Below are 17,656 nucleotides of genomic sequence, written 5' to 3'. Positions count from 1 at the left end.
CCATTGGTACTTCTTTGACAAGTTCAGTTCTAAGTGAGAACCCAGAGCAGTTCTATCTTTCCCTCAATTTACTTGAGCTCCATTTTGTTTTTTCACAAAGTATGATATTAATTTTCCTGTTCCTATATATCATTTCTTTGAAGTCACTTTTCTACATAAGTTTTATGTCTAGAACAATAAGAGACTGAAGAGGTTGATCTCAGCTGCAGCTTTGCTATGTGCTGCCATCGTATTCATTTTCTGTGTTGGATATATTATCCCCTGTCCAAGTGAAAAAAAAAAATTGCCCTTCTCTTCCCTTCTTCTATCACTTTCAATTTTAATTCATGTAGTCTTGATTGTTAAATCCATTTTACTTTATTTAATTTTAATTTTTCATTTTTACATCTATTTTTTGCAAGACTAATTTTTGAGATTTGCATAGGGTTTATTTATAACTAACAATAATTATTTACATTTTTTTCTGTCATTTCAACATCAAGCAATTTGTACTTTTATATCATGATGGTGATTTTCTGTTTTATTATTTTATCTCCTAAGCAGTTATAGTATAATTATACTTAATAGAATATGCTTAACGTACCTTGCATATATTACAAATATACTCTGTTACCTTCTCACACAATTACTATTTTTTTTACTTTTTTTATTGGTTATTTATTTTTGAGAGAGAGACAGACAGAATGTGAGCAGGGTAGGGGCAGAGAGAGAGAGAGGGAGACGCAGAATCTGAATCAGGCTCCAGGATCTGAGCTGTCAGCACAGAGCCCATCCTGGGGCTTGAACTCATGAACTGTGAGATCATGACCTGAGCTGAAGTTGGAACACAACCAACTATGCCACCCAGGTGCCCCTCGCACAATTACTTTTGATTGGGTAATAAACATGATCCCCCAAAGCCTTTAAAGACAATGCATAAATGGTTTGTGGTATTAAGTAACACAGAAACAAAATTTGAGGTAAACCTGTTTTTTTGTTTCAAGCATAGATAATTGGAGGGATTTTTCTTTTATCTTGAAATTCATAAATTTGCAGTGATACATCTAGATGTTACTCTCATTTGCTTTGGGAGGAACTTGGACATTTAAGTCTATACACTCAGGTCTTTCTTAAATTTGGAGAAGGTTGATTTCATAGATTTTTTTTTTTCCTTTTTTATGGTTCTGGAATTTCCTTTATAAGTAGATTTGATCTTCTTGTACACCTTCCAGGATTCTAATCAATTCTTTTTTTTTAAATTTTTTATATGTTTATTTATTTCTGAGACAGAGAGAGACAGAGCATGAGTAGGGGAGGGGCAGAGAGAGAGGGAGACACAGAATCCAAAGCAGGTTCCGGGCTCTGAGCTGTCAGCCCAAAGCCTGATGCGGGGATCAAACTCACAAACAGTGAGATCATGACCTGAGCCGAAGTCAGTCGCTCAACCAACTGAGCCACCCAGGCACACCTCTAATCAATTCTTTACATCATTGTTCTCTTGTTGTTTTTCCTGTGAGTTCTGAGTGAATTTATTGAGTTTGTCTTGAGTTTGTCTTTTGGTTCCCTTCTTTGATTTTTCTGTAGTATCCAATCTGTTGTTCACTGTATCTATTATAATTTCAAATTTGAAAAGCATTATTTTTATCCCAAGCAATTATTTCCGATCATATATTGTTGCATTACTATTATTGCTTGCTTTAATTCCTCTGATACAATATTCTGTTAAGTCTTATTTGGACTGTGAATGAAAATTTCATTTTTTAATCTCTTGATATAAATGCTTCCGATGCATCCAGTGTCTGTGACCCAGCAGACTCTTTCTTTGCACTTTCTTATATTGCAGAATCTTCTCACACATCTGACTTTTGTCAGTAAGTTTGGTCAAAGATTGGAATGTTACCTGCTCACATTGCATTTTACTATTTCCAGATATGCAGAAGATAAATACAGAGTTAAAACTGTGTGCAAACTCAGAAATAAACATTTTTCATCTAAATCGTCTCTCTGGACACTGACAGTTCTCCTGCGATGTTCATAGTATCATGAATTTCCCATGCTACACACAAGATGCTAAAGTGCCCGGTATTTCTATCATACTGCCAATGGCACTTCACTGCATCTTGCCAACCCCATGCCAGTTTTCTGCTTGCTCTAGCCACTGACATTTGGAATGATCTTTGGTACTTCCTTGAATAGATGCTTCCAAATGGAGCCTACCAGCAACAGTGAAAAATAGCCCATCTGTGTGGAGGCTGGTTGTTTCAGGCTTTGTCTGTTCTCCTCTGCAACTTCATTGAGTGAAGGGATTTTTGTGGAAATCCACCAAAGCCTACTCCACTTACTTCTCAGGAAAAATAACTGTACTCAGAAGTAGCTCAGAAGATTGACCCTCAGTGTTTCCTTTAGCCTATTTCCACTACTGTTAAAAAGCTTTGATGTTTCTGGCTTGGGAGTAGCACCGTTTCTTGGTTTGGGGCCCACATATAAGGTTTCTTTTATTCTTATACACAGGTATTCATTTTTAATGAGCATATGGAACAGGGGAGAGTAGACACCTGTGCACATATATAAACATCTGGAAGTCTCAATTTGAATTAATTTTAGCAATATAAACACTCATTTTCAAATTTAAAAATCTGGCAAGAGACACAGCAATCCAATGTGATATGTTTGCATTAAAATTACCATAGAATCCAATTAAGATATTGAAGTAATGTTATATAGTCTAGGAAATATTGTCTTTTAATACTCAGAAATAGTTCCATGAAACCTAACAGCATTATGCTTTTCTTTTCTCTTCCGGGTTGTCAGGATGTTAATATTTAAATGACAGCAAATGTAAAGTAAATGGTAATAGTTATGAATGTGTTGATTATATGTAACCTTCTACTCTTCAAATTGTAATTTCAGGCAAGAGTAACTGATGTTGCAAGCACAGTAAGGGAGGAGTGCACATCTATGGAGCTTGGTGCTAAGGGTGGTGCATCCAAATGAATTGTTTAGGAACTTGGCTGATTTAATTTTGTCCATCAGGACTTTATACTATTGGCTGAATTATTAAAATTGTAGTAGGAAGGTTTTTTCTTTTATGGATCGTGATTATAAAGTATATTTTAGCTCATATGTCACAAAATACTGTTATTTTATTGTTAAGTCAGCTCCCTGGATTTAAATTCAAAAGCATGAGATTATAGAATAATACCAGTCAGATTGATATTTGAAGGGCCAGTTGAGATTGGACTAAAAATGATAGAATCAAAAAGTAGAAAGATAAAATAGGAAATTGCTCAATTATTACAGTGGAGGTAGACTACTGTTATCAGTGAGTACATCAGCCTTTAGTTCAAATAGAACTAAATTCTATTCATAGAATTCACTTCATTCATAGTTGATCAAATGCCTTTCCTCTTAGCTATTTCCAGAGTTGCTTATCTGTAGTTTTTATTATAGCCAACTTGTCAGTTTACATTAAGAGAAAAGAACGGACTTGCTTCTTTTACAACATGATACTAAGAATTTGCCATTTGAAAAATCTGAATTAGTGACCCCTATCATTTGGGGCATTTATTTTATCAAGCTTACCAACCTTGCTCTGAACATTTGTATTCTGTACTTATGTTCTATTGTCTAGCATTAACTAGCATAAATATGTAATTATATGGTTTGTTTTTTTTGTAATTGATTTCAAAACACTCTATTATTATGGTGCTGTTTGAATTGTGTTTACTATATCAACATAAACATATAAATTGAGTCAAATTATTTGCTTGGTTAACTGCAAGCCACAAGTTATTACAGTGTTGTCAGTTTCAAAATGTTACGTGAAAATAAAAGCATTTATTTGATTCCCTTTGTTCAGACCTGAACCTCAAAAACTTTGCATTATTTCCTATAGAATATTAGGCACAACTTTTGGACAAGCAGTAGATATATACTGTAGCACCATGCAAGGACCTCACATAACTAAGCATGCTTTATAATTCTCACAGAAGCTTGTGGCTTATTTGTAGGTGATAACTTATGTTAAATTCCAAAATAATTTTCCCTTTGCCTAAACCTCTGACTTGTCCAGCATACACAGAAACAACTTTACAATTAGAAAATTTTAGGTATTGGTGCTCTTGGGTGGGTCAGTCGGTTAAGCATCCCACTTCGGCTCAGGTCATGATCTCACGGTTCATGAGTTCGAGCCCCGCATCGGGCTCTGTGCTGACAGCTCGGAACCTGGAACCTGCTTCAGATTCTGTCTCCCTCTGTTTCTGCCCCTCCTCCGCTCAAGCTTTGTCTCTCTCTCAAAAATAAATAAACATTAAAAAGACAAAAAAAAAAAAAAGAAAATTTCAGGTCTTTTTATTTAAAACAATGAGCATTCCTCATGACGTTTCTTTATAATAGGTAACCCAATCATAATTTAAATTGATGTGTTAGTCTGGTAGGCAATAAAATTGTCTATAAACAATCTTTTATATAATCTGTTTTATAATCTTTTCTTTAACTGGTTCTCTTCAGGGTTTTAAATAGACAAACTAAAGATGTGTGATTTTTCTAGCTTCCTTTAGCCACCTGATTCTACCACCTGCCTTTAGTTTCCTGCCTCCTCTCCTGCTGACCACCATTGTCTGCCTGGGTGTGTGCCTTTCTCTTCATTCTCCATCTTTGCTTCTCTGCCTCTAGTGAGTGAAAAGGGCAAATTTAAATTCACATCCAACGTTCAGAGCCAGAACACACAGAATATTTCATTTTATAATCCTTGCATTAAAAAAACATTGCATTAATAATTGACAAGACATGACTGAGTTACCTTGCATTTCCATGAAAGAAGAAAAGAGGCTCTGAGGAGTTCAATTGATTATTTTAATCTTTTTTGCTTGATCTTACAGTTCTCTTCTCCTTGTATACCTACAATTTAACTAAGGACAACATATATGGGATTTTGTGAGAAATCTCTGTCAAATGGGTAAAAGGACATTCTTTGTAATGCGAAAGCAACTGTGAAAGAAGTTTCTTTTCAGTTTATTACCAATGCAAAAGCAAGTCTCTTTGGGGACTGGCAGCTCAGGTGTGTGGGTGTGTGATATTTCCCCCTTAATGTTCCTGAAAAGAAGTGAATTGAGGGGAGTTCACTATAGCATTCTCCATATGAGTCCAGGCCTTGATTTTGTGCTATATACGAGCTAGAGATCATGAATGATCTTAAGATATTATATCATTACTTTCTAGGACATCAACTATAACAACTAGGACAATAATCTTAACATTCTCTTTTAGTATAGTCAAACAGAAGATATACATAGGAGCAAAAAATATAATTTTTCTTTTGTACTAGACATTCTTTAGTTAAAATTATAATCCATTTATAAATATATGGGGCAGGGTAAATTTGTAATGAAGACTCTCTTATACCATTCATTCATTGAATGGTAGTAGTTAATGAGCTCGTATTATATGGCTCCCGGGGATACCAAATAAATATACACTGTTACCATTCTAGATAAGTTCAAAATCCAGTGTCAAAGATGTGTAAACAATATTAGCAGGAAAGGAACTATGTAAAATTAGTATTTTCATGGTAGAAGCTGAAGAAGTAAGTAATAAGTAAGAGCTTTAAAGATAAAAAATTGCAGGTTTATTTAGAAAGAACATTTCAGGGGGCTCCTGGGTGGCTCAGTCGGTTGGGGGGCCGACTTCGGCTCAGGTCATGATCTCGTGGTCTGTGAGTTCGAGCCCCGCGTCGGGCTCTGTGTTGACAGCTTAGAGCCTGGAGCCTGTTTCAGATTCTGTGTCTCCCTCGCTCTGACCCTCCCCTGTTCATGCTCTGTCTCTCCCTGTCTCAAAAATAAATAAATGTTAAAAAAAATTTAAAAAAAAAGAACATTTCAGAGTGAAGACTTGATGTGAATAAAAGCAGAGTGATGTAGAAGTGAAGTGGTTAAGGAAATAAAGAAATGCCCAGTATGGCTGAAACTCATTTGTCTGGGAAGCTGTGGCTAAGAAAAAGCCAAACCAAAGTTATGAAGACTAACCATATCCTTTGTATGCCACAAAATCCTTGCTAGAATGTACGTAATATTAGATAGTATTTGTTTATATATCACTCAGCAGGTTATAGGTAGTTACATATTAACTGGCTCCTTCTTTATCTTGATTCTGTGAACAATAATTACTAAGTAAATATAAGAGAACCAAATATTGATTTCTTTATATATAGAAGTCAACCACTTAGGGAATTCAGATATTCAAAATGTACCTTCTCGGTCTGTCGAAGTACTCCTGGCCATGCACTCTGAGCCTAGCACCCAGCCCTGGCATGCCCCCTGGATCAGGCCACTGGCTTTCTTGTGGCCATCTTCCATAAGTACTCAGTCCGGGAAGGCGACAAGAAGACCCTGAGTGAAAAGGAGCTGAAGGAACCGATCCAGAAAGAAAGAGCTCACCATTGGCCTAAAGCTGCAGGATGCTGACATTGCAAAGCTGATGGACTGACAGATGACCTGGACAGGAACAAGAACCAGGTGGTGGTGAACTTCCAGGAATATGTCTCCTTCCTGGGGGCCTTGACTTTGATCTACAGTGATGCCCTCAAGGGCTGAAAATAAATCAGGAAGGTGGAGACACCCTCTACTGGGCCTGCCTAAGCCAAATCCAGTGGTGTTTTTTTTTTTGTGTTGTTTTTTTGTCAAATAAATATCCTTTTTTTTTGGTCAAATTTAAAAAAAAAAAGCATTATCTGATCATTACTTAATTGATACTATCTCTTAGAGGCACTGTTTTTCTATTAAATAAGAAAATAAGAAAAACAATTTCTGTTATCATAAGAGAATGTTCCTTTAAATATTAAATTGCTGGGGAAATACTAGTAAATGGAATTAGAAATATTGTAAATGAATTCCATAATACCACCAATTAGGGTTTTACCTAGAATGGCAAAGGTAGCTTCAATATAAATTGACTTTATAATGCAATATTTCACTCTCTGAAATAAAAATTTAGTAATGTTAATAATCATTTCTAATACAATTGAGAATAGTAAAATATTTTTGGCATGTCGTGATATACACTAAAACCTTAGCTAACATTAAAACTATAAAGATATTATGTACAAAAGTCAAGAACTAAACTAGAGTGCCCATTATTATTAATAGTAAAAATTGCTCGGGGCACCGGTGTGGCTCAGTAGATTGAGCGTCCGACTTCAGCTCAGGTCATAATCTCACGGTTCGTGAGTTCGAGCCCCGCGTCCAGCTCTGTGCTGATGGCTCAGAGCCTGGTGCCTGCTTCGGATTCTGTGTCTCCCTCTCTCTCTGCCCCTTCCCCGCTCTCTGTCTGTCTCTCTCAAAAATGAGTAAACATTAAAAAAATTTAAAAAATAATAAAAACTGCTCTTTAAGGTCAACTAGGGAAGCAAGATATGAAAGAGAAATGAATTATATATATATATATATACACACACATATATATATGAAGAGAAGATATATACAATGTATATCTATATATATATATATAGAGAGAGAGAGAGAGAGAGAGAGAGAGACATAAAAGTATGATTATTTGTATATACATATTTTCCCAATAAGTCCAAAGGCATATGCTTGGTGGCCAGAGAAGAACAACATCAACGAAGTGAAAATTCAAAATCATTCCTATGTTCCTGCTATCTTAATGTCAAAAACAAAACAAAAAAAAAAAAAACAAAAAAAAAACCCAAAACATTAACAACTTGGAACTAAACTTAGCAAGATATGTATGGGTTCTTTAAATAAAATTTTAAATACTAGTTTTATATATTTAATTTTGATCAAAATGTCAATAGTTGTTTAGAAGTTTTGGGGGTAAAAAAAAAAAAAAAAACACCAGACAGGACTATTAAAGGAAAAACAAATATTGACAAAACTATGAAACTAGTTCTACCAGATATTGAAGCATTTGCAAGGCACCAACAATTAAAATATTATGTAACTGGAAGTCAAACTAGTAGATTTTAATACACTACCACAAATTAGAGGCTATCATAGATCAAATGGACAAAAGTAGAGTTAAAAAATTGGTTAGATATTTCAGAATTGTGATTTCAATTCATAGTTTACCCAAATAATTTCAGATTCATTAAGGAGTTATTTTTTTTAATCTTCAAGATATAGAGACTAAAATAAAAAGAAAATAGCATATCCATTTGTCAAGTTAGTAAATAAATGCAACACAATATACCTGTGGTAGTTAGGATAAATGAAAGAAGGCACATTTCTAGAAGGGATGTAAATTCATATAAGCGTTTTGGAAGACAATTTTACAATATACATCAAAAAACTTGAAAGTTTGAGTAGCCTGGCTGGCTCAGTTGGTAGAGCATGTGACTCTTGATCTTAAGGTTGTTAAGTTCAAGTCTCACATTGGGTGTAGAGATTACTTAAAGATAAAATCTGAAAAACCTTTTAAAATTTTATGTTAATGCTAACCAGTAATTTCTGATGATCTAATAAAATATTTTAATTCAGAAATAAACTTTTATATACAGGGTAGGGTAGAATTATTTTTACAGCACAGAATTATCTGTAATGTAATCTAAAATATATATACTGTATGCTTTCAAATAAATTAAAAGTCATAAAAAACAATTAAAGGAAATATGGCAAAATTTTAACAAAGATCACATCTTCAGTGGAGTCCTTGGCTTTTTTTTTTTTTTTTGAATTGCATAACAGTTTTGCATATGTGTATAATTTTTTTCAATGATTATATGTTACTTTTAAAATTAGGGAAAAATTTACTAAAATTGTAGAAAAATTAATAGAATAATTAACAATAACTATATAACTAAAAATTAATAGAATAATTAACAGTAGAAATTGTTGAATATGTTTGAATATGGAGGGAGAGGGAGGGGTGACTAAAGAAATAACTTTAAAAAAAAATTTTTTTTAATGTTTATTTATTTTTGAGACAGAGAGAGACAGAGCATGAACGGGGGAGGGGCAGAGAGAGAGGGAGACACAGAATCGGAAGCAGGCTCCAGGCTCTGAGCCATCAGCCCAGAGCCTGACGCGGGGCTCGAACTCACGGACCGCGAGATCATGACCTGAGCTGAAGTCGGTCGCTCAACCGACGGAGCCACCCAGGCGCCCCAAGAAATAACTTTTAAAGTCAGATATAATATCAGATAAAAATATCATTAGCAAAAGAAAAACACTAAAAATAAATTTGAATTCTGAGAATATAAAAAAGCAGATAAAATGAGCAAAGACTAGGGGCGCCTGGGTGGAGCAGTCGGTTAAGCGTCCGACTTCAGCCAGGTCACGATCTCGCGGTCCGTGAGTTCGAGCCCCGCATCAGGCTCTGGGCTGATGGCTGGGAGCCTGGAGCCTGTTTCCGATTCTGTGTCTCCCTCTCTCTCTGCCCCTCCCCGGTTCATGCTCTGTCTCTCTCTGTCCCAAAAATAAAATAAAAACGTTGAAAAAAAAAATTAAAAAAAAAATGAGCAAAGACTTAAATATATATGACAGAAGGTTTAATATATATGAGATATTTACCTTTTCTCAAAAACATCAGTGGGTAAGGTAGTAAACGTTCCAACCAATATATGCATAAAGGCCATGAACAGACAATTCACAAAGGAGGAAATACAGGGATTAAAAAAAAAAAAAGTATATGTAACCTGGTTTATAATCAAACAAATGAAAATTACAACAGCAAGAAAGAGTCATTTTTTACATTCCTTTTTTCTTTTATTTATTATTACTTTTTAAATGTCTAGTATAGTTAACATATAGTGTTATATTAGTTTTGGGTGTACAATGTAGTGATTTAAACAATTCTACATATTACTCGGTACTCATCATGATACGGATACTCATTAATCCCCATCACCTATTTTCATCTGTCTCTCCACACACCTCCTACTCTGATAATCATCAGTTTATTTTCTATAGTTCAGTGTCTGTTTCTTGGATCTCTCTCTCTCGGTTTCCCTTTGTTTTTTTTTTTTTTGTTTGTTTGTTTCATATATAAGTGGAATTATATGATATTTGTCTTTCTCTGAGTTATTTCACTTAGCAGTATACTCTCTAGCTCGATCCCTATTGTTGCAAATGACGAGATGCCATTCTTTTTTTTTTTTTTTTTTGGCTGAATAATATTCCATTGTGTGTATATATACACCACATCTTCTTTATCCATTCATCTACTGATGGACACTTGTGCTTCCATTTTTTGGCTATTGTGGGCAATGGTGCTATAAACACAGGGGCACACAGGGGTGCAAGTATCTCTTTGATTAGTGTTTTTGTATTTTTGGGTAAATACCCAGTAGTGCAATTACTAGATCGTAAGGTAGTTCTATTTTTAACATTTTTTTAAAAAGATTTTATTTTTAAATAATCTCTACACCCAATATGGGGCTCAAATTCACAACCCCAAGATCAAGAGTTGCATGCTCTACTGACTGAGCCAGCCAGGTACCCCTATTTTTAATTGCATGAGGAGATTCCATACTATTTTCCACAGTGACTGCACCAGTTTGCTCTTCCACCAACAGTGCAGAAGGATTCCTGTTTCTCCACATCCTTTCCAGCCCTTATTTTCTTGTGTGTGTTTTTGATTTTAGCCATTCTGACAGGTATGAAGTTATATCTCATTATGGTTTTGATTTGCATTTCCCTGATGATGAGTGATGGTGAGCATCTTTTCATGTGACTGTTGGCCATCTGGATATCTTCTCTGGAGAATTGTCTATTCATGTCTTCTCCCCATCTTTTAAATTGAATTATTTATTTTGGGGGGATGTTGAGTTGTATAAGTTCTTTATATATTTGGATACTAATGCTTTATCAGATATGTCATTTGCAAATAACTTCTCCCATTCAGTATGTTGCCTTTTAGTTTTATTGATTGTTTCCTTTGCTGTGCAGATTTTATTTTGATGTAATTCCGTAGGTAAATCCCACTTGATTGTGGTAAATGATTTTTTCAATGTATTGTTGAATTTGGTTTGCTTGTATTTTGTTGAGGATATTTGCATCTGTATTCATCACATATATTGGCCTGTAGTTTTCTTTTTTTGTTAGTGTCTTTATCTGGTTTTTGTATCAGAGTAATGCTGGCTACATAGAATTAATTAGAAAGTTTCCTTTATCTTCTATTTTTTTGGAATAGTTTGAGAATAGATCTATAAACCCTCTTTAAATGTTTGGTAGAATTCACCTGTGAAGCCTTCTGGCCCTGGAGTTCTGGGGGCTGAGTTTTTTTGATTACTGATTCAACTTCATTGCTGGTAATCAATCTCTTCAGATTTTCTATCTTCCTGATTTACTTTTGGGAGATTCCATGTTTCTAGGAATTTATCCATTTATTCTAGGTTGTCCAATTTTTTGGCATATAATTTTTTATAATATTCTCTTACAATCTTTTTGTCTCTGTGGTGTCAGTTATTTCTCCACTTTAATTTCTTAGTTTATTTATTTGAATATTCTCTTTCTCTCTTATTGTTTGTTTATTTATGATGAGTCTGGCTAAAAGTTTATCAACTTTTTTGATCTTTTTAAAGAACCAACTCCCAGTTTTATTGATCTTTTCCATTGTGTTTTTGTTTGTTTTGTTTTGTTTTTTGTTTTTGTTTTATTTTTGTTTTGTTTGCTTTGGTTTTAGTTTCAATTTTGTTTATTTCTGCTCTAATCTTTATTATTTCCTTCCTTCTACTGGTTTTAGGTTTTATTTGTTGTACTTTTTCTAGTTTGTTTATATGTAAGTTTATGCTGTTTATTTGGGATTTTTGTTGCTTTGTGAGGTAGGCCTGTATTGCTGTAAACTTTCCTCATAACAGATTTTGCTGCATCTCAAAGATTTTGGACAATGGTGCTTTCATTTGTATACTTTCCAAATTTTTTCATTTGTGTACTTTCCAAATTTTTTCTTGATGTCTAGTTTCATAGTGCCTATGGTCAGAAAAGATGCATGGTATGATTCAGATCTATTTGAATTTGTTGAGACTAGATTTGTGTCCTTACATGTGATCTATCCTGGAGAATATTCCATGTGCACTTGAAAAGAATGTATATTCTGTTTTAGGATAGAGTTTTCTGAATATATCTGTTAATATCCATCTGGTCCAGTGTGCCATTCAAAATCACTGTTCCCTTTTCTGTCTGGATGATCCAGCCATTGTTGTAAGTCGGGTGTTAATGTCCCCTACTATTATTTTATTACTCCTGAGTATTTCCTTTATGTTTATTATTGATTGCTCTATGTATTTGGGTGCTCCCATCTTGGGTGCATAAATATTTACAATTGTTATATCTTTTTGTTGGATTGCACCTTTTATGATTATATGGTATCCTTTATTGTCCTTTGTTACAGGCTTTGTTTTAAAGTCTATTTTGTCCAATATAAGTATTGCTACTTTGGCTTTCTTTTTACTCCGTTTGTATAATAAATGTTTCTCCATCGTGTCACTTTTAGTTTGCATGTGCATTAATTCTGAAATTAGTTTTTTGTAGACAGCATATATATGGGCCTTCTTTTTTTTTTTAATTCTTTCTGTCACCCTTTGTGTTTTGTTTAGAGTTTTTAGGCCATTTACATTCAAATAAATTATTGATACATGTGTATTTATTCCTATTTTTTATTTGTTTTATGTTCTTTTTGTTTTGTAGTCCCTCTTTGTTCCTTTCTTCTCTTGTTCTCTTATGATTAACTGGCTTTCTTCAGTGAAATATTTGGATTCTTACTCTTCATTTTTTGCATATCTATTACTATTTTTTTTAATTTGTGGTTATCATTTAGTTTATATATAATATATTCTGCATATAGCAGTGTATATTAAGTTGATGATTGCTTAATTTTGAACCCATTCTGTACTCTTCTCTTTCCCACATTTCAAATATTTGGTATTGTATTTTACTTTCTTTTATTTTGTGCTTCTCTTGATTGATTTTTACAGATATACTTAATTTTCTTGCTTTTGTCTTCCTATTTTTCTCACTCTTTTTTCCCCTGCTCACATAATACCCCTTAACATTTTTTGTAGGGCTGGTTTAGTGGTCATGAATTCTTTTACCTTTTTTTGTCTGTGAAACTCTTAATCTCTCCTATTCTGAATGATAGCCTTGCTAGATGGAGTATTCTTGCCTGTAGTTTTTTTCCTTTTCAGCACTTTGAATATATCATGCCACTCCCTTCTGTCCTGCAAAGTTTCTGTTGAAGAATTAGCTGATAGCCTTATGGGGTTTCCTTTGCATGTAACTATCTTATTTTCTCTTACAACCATTAAAATTCTTTCTTCATCACTATTTACTGCCATTTTAATCACTATGTGTCTTGATGTGGACCTCCTTGGGTTTAATTTGTTGAAGAATCTTTGTGCCCCCTGATTTTGGATCTCTGTTTCCCTTCCCAGGTTCAGGATGTTTTTAGCTATTATTTCTTCAAGTGCATTTTCTGCACCACCACCCTGTCTCTCCCTTCTCCTTCTGGTATTCTTATAATGCAAATGTTATTATGCTTGAAGATGTTGCTGAGTTCTCTAAGTGTGTTCTCATTATGCAATATTTCTTTGTCTCTTTCTGTTCAGCTGGTTTCCTTTCATTATTCTATCATCCAGATCACACTGATACATTCCTCTGCCTCCTGTAGCTTACTATTTATTCCATATTTTGTATTTTTAATTTTATCTATTGAGTTTCCCACCTCTGATATGTTATTTTTTATCTCTTTGTTAAGGTTCTCATTGATGTTCTCCACTCTTTTCTCAAGTCCAGTGAGTATCTTTATGATCATTACTTTAAATTTTCTATCAGGTGCATTACTTATTTCTGTTTTGTTTAGATCTCCTGCTATGATTTTGTCCTCTTCTTTCATTTGGGACATATTCCTCTGTTTCCTAATCTTGTCTACCTGTCTGTGTCTGTTACTGTGTTTTAGGAAAGTCAGCTACGTATTCTGCTCCTATACCTAGTGGCTTTATGAAGAAGAGATCCTGTTATTCAGTATCCCCTCTTCACTAGAACCTGGCACTTCAGGAGAGTATCCTATGTATGTTGCTTGCACCGTGCTGTTGTGTCTAAATCGCTTTTCCTTTCAGTCCAGTCTTCTGCAGTGTCTGTCTGCCTGTTCTGCTCTGTGCTTGCTCTCTGTGATGTTAGTGGAACTCAGGCAGGCCAGCTCTGAGGGGGCTTGCCTGAGGGGAACTCAGGGGTGGGACAGCAGTATTAGCAAAATGTACAATGAGCTAGTTTTAGGCCAGATCTTCCAAAGGAGAGCACATAGTGGAGCTGGGGTTGTGGTGTATTTGCACTGATCCCAGGGCCCAGACCAGCAGACATGGAGTGAGTCCTTGGGAGAACTTGTTGGCAGGGTATACTGCTAGTAGGTTAGGTAGCAAGCGTCTGTGCAGCACTGCCTTCCACAGGTGGCCCTGTGTTTACACTGCAGGATAGAGGAGGAAAATGGCGTCTGCCATCTCCTTCATTCCCAGAGAAGTCCCCCAACATGCTCCAAAATCCATATAAACAAATCTCCCTACTGTTGCCTCAGGAATGCTTCTATGTTACCTCTCTGTGGGCTGCTGTCTCTTTAAGGGTGAGGACTCAGCTATCCCTCCTCCTCCAGGCACACCTAGTGCTGAATCAGCTGACCTTTGAAGCTCCAGGTTCCAAGTCTTCCTGGTTATGCAAACTCACAGAATTCAGCCCTTCTGGTTTTCAAAGCCAAACTTTATGGGGATTTGTCTTCCCCAGGTAGGCCTCCTGGTACAAGAGACAATTTCTCTCCCCTCTCTGTGCTTGCAGCTTCCTCCCTCCTATGGGGAGCTCCCCACCAAGTGGTTTCTGCCTTCCCTAACCTGCAATGCAGTTTCTCTACATGGAGTTGTGGAGTTTGTTCTGCCAGTCTTCAGATGTTCTCTAGTTTATTTACATGGTTGTGAGTGATATCTAGTTGTAAACATGAGACAGGGTGAGCTTAGGGTACTGGTACTCTGCCAGGTTCCCAACCTCCATCTCATCACATTTCATAAGTGAGCAAAAAATTATAAACCCAATACTGGCAAGAGTATGCGGGCATATTTTGTTGATAAAGTATAACCAGGACAATTTTTGCCTAGAAATTTAGAAGCCACACTGATTACTTAAAAATATTCTACTTTCTGTCTTAGTAATTTCACTTCTGGGAGTCTTAATATAATATTTCTAAAGTATTGTGAAACTATGAAAATATGGTCATTATTATGTTATATATTAGAAAAAATAAAGGTAATGGATAATTAGGTTAGAATTCATTCACGTTTTACTTGCTGGAATGCTATTTAACTATTAGATTGGTCAGGAAATAAATGCACACCTATACACACACATACATATACATATATACATATATACATACATACATACATACATACATACATTCACGTATTACACACATATATAAGCACAGAGGTATATTTATATGTTTATGTTAATTGTAAACATCAAGATTAAAATAGGTTATGTACTTTATGCTTACATTTATATGAAATATTTATGTGAAAACAAGACTGGGGGAGGTAAATTACAAAGTATTACTTCTTAGGTATTCAATATACAAATGGAGGATATTCCTAATTTTTTTTTTGTTTTTTCTGAAATTTTATAATCTGGTTATTCTAATTTTTAGGTAAATTAAATGAAGAAAGAAAAGAAAGAATAAAGGACAGGAGAGAAGGTGGGAGGGAGGAAGATTTATGTTTTCCTCCAGTAAACATAACATTGATTGGATTAAGTGAATTTAAGATGCGACATTAATGAATAGTTTGAGGAAGGCAAGGAGGGTTGTCTGTGATCGTTAACTTTGCTCTAAAAAGGAACATTAAAAAATATTCCTTTTATTTTCTGATAAAAAAAGGACAGTTCTGCTTCTATGTATTTTTTCCCCTTTGTATTTCTAATAGAGAAATTGTCTGGGTATAGCAACAGAGCTCTAGCATTAAAAATATGTGGGCATCAGGGATATCAAAGAATTATGTAGGGGGAAAAAAAAAGTGACTTGGCTATTATTCCAAATCATCTACTTCCTTTAGTTTGTGCCATTTTCTGTAATTTGTAAGTCTAGTTATCTACTCTAGCTTTGCATTTCTAAGCGTTTCCTCCCGAGTGAATGTAGCTTTTATTACAGCTCTCCAAATCTATGGTCCTTGAGCCCATATGAATTAGCACTAAAAACATGTTTATAATTTTGGAGTAAAATAACATTATATATTCAAAATTTAATATAAGGCCTTTTCACTTACTAGTATCCTTCAGTTTCTTAGCACATCAAAATTACAGGCTTGTTTATACACGTGGGCGCAACCCAAGACTGTCTGAAAATTTTCCTGTGAGTTTCACATGAAGGAAGTAGTTTTGTGATATCTAGAAGGGAAATATGTCATATACAGTTAGGGTTAAAATTTTAAAAAAATCAGCAAATTTCAAAAAGCCATTTGAAAAGTATACTAATACATTTAAAAAAAATTATATCATTTGTTCAGTAAACACTTAGGTATTTCTTGGCATATCTATATATCTATATCTATATCTATATCTATATCTATATCTATTATCATCTGTATCATCTATTTATCTATGTATATACTGTACATATTATTTTATGACTGGAAAAAATAGCTTAAATTTTATTTTTTTCAGCTTTTTCATCTATAAATTAGAAATAATAATAGTATGTAGCTGTATTTTATTAAGGTGTTATGAGATAATACACATGAAGTGCTTAGGAGAGTGTCTGGCAAATAAAAGGGTTAAAGAAATGTTCACTGTTGTTATCATTACTATTTTTGATTGCCAGGATATGTTGACTTTTTTTAAATTAAATATTACATTTTGGAAGCTTGTTGCATAATGGCAAAAGCACTGTTTAAGCTAGAATAATATATTTCAGTGTAACTAATACCTTACATTTCAATAGGAAGAAAATCATACTATTTAATTTTATTCTCATAGTTAGATATTAAATCAGAAAAATAAAAAAAAAATCTATAATTATACAGTTAATAAATGGCATATGTGAGACTTAAGTTCTAATTTTGGCATTTCTTCCCATTGTGACTTTTTAATCTGAATTTACTATTTAATTAATCATTTAAATATATAATTTTATAAAAATAAAATCCTAAATAATTCTGGAGGCAGAAGACCCATAAAGACACTTGAATGTTTATACTTGAAATCAGTATACACAACTGTGTTATAAAAGTGAAACTAATTTGATAATTTTGTTTATTTAAATCTGTAATCTCATGCTTGATACAGTGGCCAGGGGTTGAAAGTGTCAGCTGTGAAAATGTAAATTACTGAAGTGTATCTTAGGGAGAAGTGATGGTGTTCAGACTTACCAATCATGTGGCAAATAATTAATATGTATCAGGGACTGTAATTTCAGATAATATGGAGATTTTTTCAATCATTCCCAAACTATTTGTGTGCATTATCTGAGATACACTGCTTGATAGAGATTCTCAGAAATACATGAACCCTATTTCTATGATACCCTAGTAGCAATAGGAAAATGTGGTTAGCCAGCCTGAAACCTCTATCTTACTTATTTTTTTTTTAATTTTATTTATTTATTTTAAGAGACAAGCAGAGAGAGGGAGGGAGAGAAAGAATCTCAATTAGGCTGCACGCTGTCGGCACAGAGCCTGAATACGTGAGAATATGAC

At 34.3% G+C, this 17,656-nt stretch overlaps 1 protein-coding gene and 1 pseudogene across 6 annotated transcripts in view; both read left to right on the top strand.

Moving 5' to 3' along the window:
* The window catches only part of NAALADL2 (N-acetylated alpha-linked acidic dipeptidase like 2), a 1,353,416-nt gene that overhangs the window by 442,216 nt on the left and 893,544 nt on the right, over window positions 1–17,656 (top strand). For 2 of the 6 annotated variants that reach the window (XM_045502933.1, XM_045502927.1), the window contains one exon: window positions 13,687–13,723. The exons of the other annotated variants lie outside the window; for them this stretch is intronic. Coding sequence is in view for 1 of the 2 variants with exons in the window: in XM_045502927.1 (XP_045358883.1) it covers window positions 13,687–13,723 (37 nt within the window). In the remaining variant the exon portion in view is untranslated. The remainder of the gene's footprint in view (window positions 1–13,686; window positions 13,724–17,656) is intronic. 6 annotated transcript variants of the gene reach the window in all.
* On the top strand, window positions 5,546–7,210 carry LOC123575968 (annotated as a pseudogene).

Source organism: Leopardus geoffroyi, chromosome C2, assembly GCF_018350155.1.
Source record: "Leopardus geoffroyi isolate Oge1 chromosome C2, O.geoffroyi_Oge1_pat1.0, whole genome shotgun sequence".
Lineage (NCBI taxonomy): Eukaryota > Metazoa > Chordata > Mammalia > Carnivora > Felidae > Leopardus > Leopardus geoffroyi.
Note: the sequence above shows the minus strand (reverse complement) of the source record. Positions and strands in the feature narration are given on the sequence as shown.